General features: G+C 36.8%; 1 protein-coding gene across 12 annotated transcripts in view; it reads left to right on the top strand.

Moving 5' to 3' along the window:
* Positions 1 to 3,367, top strand: part of LOC106873629 (jmjC domain-containing protein 8) — a 442,493-nt gene that overhangs the window by 335,473 nt on the left and 103,653 nt on the right. For all 12 annotated transcript variants that reach the window (XR_008264424.1, XM_052968758.1, XM_052968763.1 and 9 more), the window contains one exon: positions 2,764 to 2,905. Coding sequence is in view for 11 of the 12 variants with exons in the window: in XM_052968758.1 (XP_052824718.1) it covers positions 2,764 to 2,905 (142 nt within the window). In the remaining variant the exon portion in view is untranslated. The remainder of the gene's footprint in view (positions 1 to 2,763; positions 2,906 to 3,367) is intronic.

Below are 3,367 nucleotides of genomic sequence, written 5' to 3'. Positions count from 1 at the left end.
AGTGGAGGATAAAGCATAAGGAGGAATGTGCAATGGATGGTGAACAGCAGGGAAAAAGGTGGAATAAGTGAGAGGAAGAAGGTGGTTGAGGGTGTGTATTTTGGAGAGATTAGAATGAATGGTGGCCCGCATAAGGCAGTAGGAAGTGGTGCGAAGTATGGGCAAGATAGCAGAGGCAGGATGGAAGGTAGGGTGGAAATGGCGGTGGAAACATTTGGGGATGAGGTGGTGGTGAAGGCAGTGACTGAGAAAGTAAACATGACTACAGAAGTGTGTTTTTTTTGAAAATCAGTAGGGTAAGATTAATAGAAAGTTGAAAGCAGCAGAAAGGAAGCATGGTAAGGTGTTTTTTAGGCAGTAGTGATGGAGGAGGAGGAAAGATTTATAATTAGGTATGCTGGATTAAGGAGGAAAAAGGGAGAGAGAAAGGAAGAAAAAAGTTAAAATAGAATGAAAATGGCAAAGTTATTAACATACAGAGTTTAAATATTCAGAATATATATATACATATATATACACACACATATATACAGGGTGTCCCAGAAAGATTTACCCATGTTTAAAACTCTTCCTAAAGAATATTGGTTTAGGTAATATTATCTACATTTTACATATGGATTTGCATATGTCTTTTGCTCATGTGTCTGTTGTTTTGTTTGTCTATAACAGGTTTGTAAGCAAACATGGCATCGAAAGCAAAATGTAACCAGATTGTCACTTTAAAAACAGTTGGAGTGAGCAACAAAGATATAACAAAACAGTTGAAAGTGTGTCATAAAACAGTGTTCAATATCTGTAAATGATATATGGAGTTTGCTACTATCCCTAGCAAGCCAATTCCTGGTAGGAAGCAATCAATTTGTTCCAAACAAACAGTTGAAACTGTGAAGAAGTGAATGAACCAAAATCCCCATAGGAGTGCAAGAAAAACTGCAAAAACTTGATATTTTGAAATCGTCAATGTACAGTATTTTTAAAGAGGATTTAAAGATAACTGCATACAAGAAACAATCCCAGCAGTTAATTTCTGCAGCTTCCATGAAGAAGGGGTAAAACCATGTTAGCTGAGATGAAGCACACTGCTAACAAAGTGCTGATCTGATCTGCTGTGAAGATCTTCAATGTGGAAGCAGATACCAACTAGCAGAATGACAGGCTTTATGCACATAATGCAGGAAACTTGCTTGATGATAGCAGCAGTCATTTACTCCAGCAGAAGCCAACTTCACTCATGGTGAAGGCTGCAGTTGCATCTGATGGGTCGAAGTCTCACTTGATGTTCATCGATGCTGGCATCAAGGTCAACATTGAAGTTTATGTGGAAATGTTAGATGAGAAAGTGTTACTCTGGGTCAGCCCACACATCCAATTTGACACAGGGGTGATGCAAAGAGTATTTCAGTGGTTTTCAGGACAAGACGATATGGCCTTCTTCAAGTCCAGACACCAATCCCATGGATTTTGCTACCTGGTCCATCTTAGAGAGTAATGTTTCTGCTCACTTCTATTCAAATGTGTCAGATCTGAAGAAAGCTCTTCTGTTTTCATGGGTCAATTTGGATGAAGAGGTGGTACGGCACTCATGCAACTCGGTGACCACTCATTTGCAAGCTATGATCAAGTTGAAAGGTGGTCATTTTGAAATGTAATTACTGCAATGGATTGAAAATTTACATTAGAACATGTGCCAAATTTCATTATCCTACTTTTAAGTTTATTATAAATAGTAAAAGAGTAAATTAAGAAATATGAATGGGACAGCCTGTTTACATGCACACACACACACACACACACACACACACACACACACACACATGTGCACGCATGTGTGTTTGCCTCTTACAGTTATATAACATACAAAATTTTGTTTTTGTATTTAATTTGCAGGATTCTTGATGTAAACTTATGGGTTGAAACAAATTTTCTTCAATTTCAATAGAATCATTATGTCAATGATAAACATAGACACTGGTTTAATTTGACTTCTTTATTATTGTTATTAATCTTCAGTTGGATAACTTTCTAATCAACTTACTAATAAATTGTTGGATTAATCATTCAGTTGTATTTGCTGAAGTCCTTTATCACTTTTTGCAACTTCTGCAAAGACATGCTGTCTCTACTCCCAAGTCAGCTTCAGATCTGTCTGTCTTTTATTTTAGGTTTAATATTTATGTAGTCGTATGGATGTGAATGGCAATGGGAGAAGGGGAGAAAGAGAGGGAGAGGGAGAACGAGAAAGAGAAAATGTGTTTAAATAGGCGTTTGCATAGTGTTGTTGGTTCAGTGAGTAAGTGTATTAGAAGAGGGAGTTGAGAGAGATAGAAAGAGAGAGAGAGAGAGATAGAGAGAGAGAGAGAGATAGATAGAGAGAGAGAGAGAGAGAGAGAGAGAGAGAGAGAGAGAGAGTGTGTGTGCATATATGGATGTATGTGTGTTGTTGATTCTGTGAATAGTGCATTTGAGAGAATGTTCGTGTTTGTATCTGTGAAAGTGTATCTGTTTTCATGGGTGGAGTAGTAGAAAGGTTGTTTCTTTGTATTATCTATCTATTGGTCCTGTATTCTTGACTAGATGGTGTGTGTGTGTGTGTGTGTGTGTGTGTGTGTGTGTGTGTGTGTGTGTGTATTGTTCACCTATGCCCTCCAGGAAGATCACAAATAATTTGATTTCATGTGCTATGTTGTTAACATTAAAGAATTTGGTTTGGAATGCTTATTATAGGTGCTGATGTATTTATTGAAGCTGTTGATTTCATTTCAGGAACACTTGCATGATAGTTTATTTTTCCTTGGATCAACTGGCACTGGGGTAACTTTTCATAAACATGCTGATGCTTGGAATGCTGTTGTTTTTGGAAAGAAAAGATGGTTTCTTTATCCACCTAAGAAAGCACCACCTGGAGGTAAGGAAAATATTAAATGAAATCCTAAAATCGAACATAAGTACATGCATACATACATACATACATACATATATATATATGTATATATTTATATACTTACTTGGAAATGGATGCATGGCATTCAATCAAATAATGATGTATGTATGTATGTATGTGCAGGAGTGGCTGTGTGGTAAGAAGCTTGCTTCCCAACCACATGGTTCTGGGTTCAGTCTTCTTGCTTGGCAACTTGGGCTAGTGTCTTCTACTATAGGCCTGGGCTAACCAAAACCTTGTGAATAGATTTGGTAGATGGAAACTGTAAGAAGCTCATCATATATATATATTTTCTTTCCTTGTTTCTTTCTGTGTTCCTTTTTGTGGAAGCGTTAAACTAATACATCTACACCACTTGTCTTTGTCTTTTGTTATTTTGTGAATTCTCCCTATACATATATATATATATATATATATATATATATA

Source organism: Octopus bimaculoides, chromosome 6 (assembly GCF_001194135.2).
Source record: "Octopus bimaculoides isolate UCB-OBI-ISO-001 chromosome 6, ASM119413v2, whole genome shotgun sequence".
In the NCBI taxonomy this organism is placed as follows: Eukaryota; Metazoa; Mollusca; class Cephalopoda; order Octopoda; family Octopodidae; genus Octopus; species Octopus bimaculoides.
Note: the sequence above shows the minus strand (reverse complement) of the source record. Positions and strands in the feature narration are given on the sequence as shown.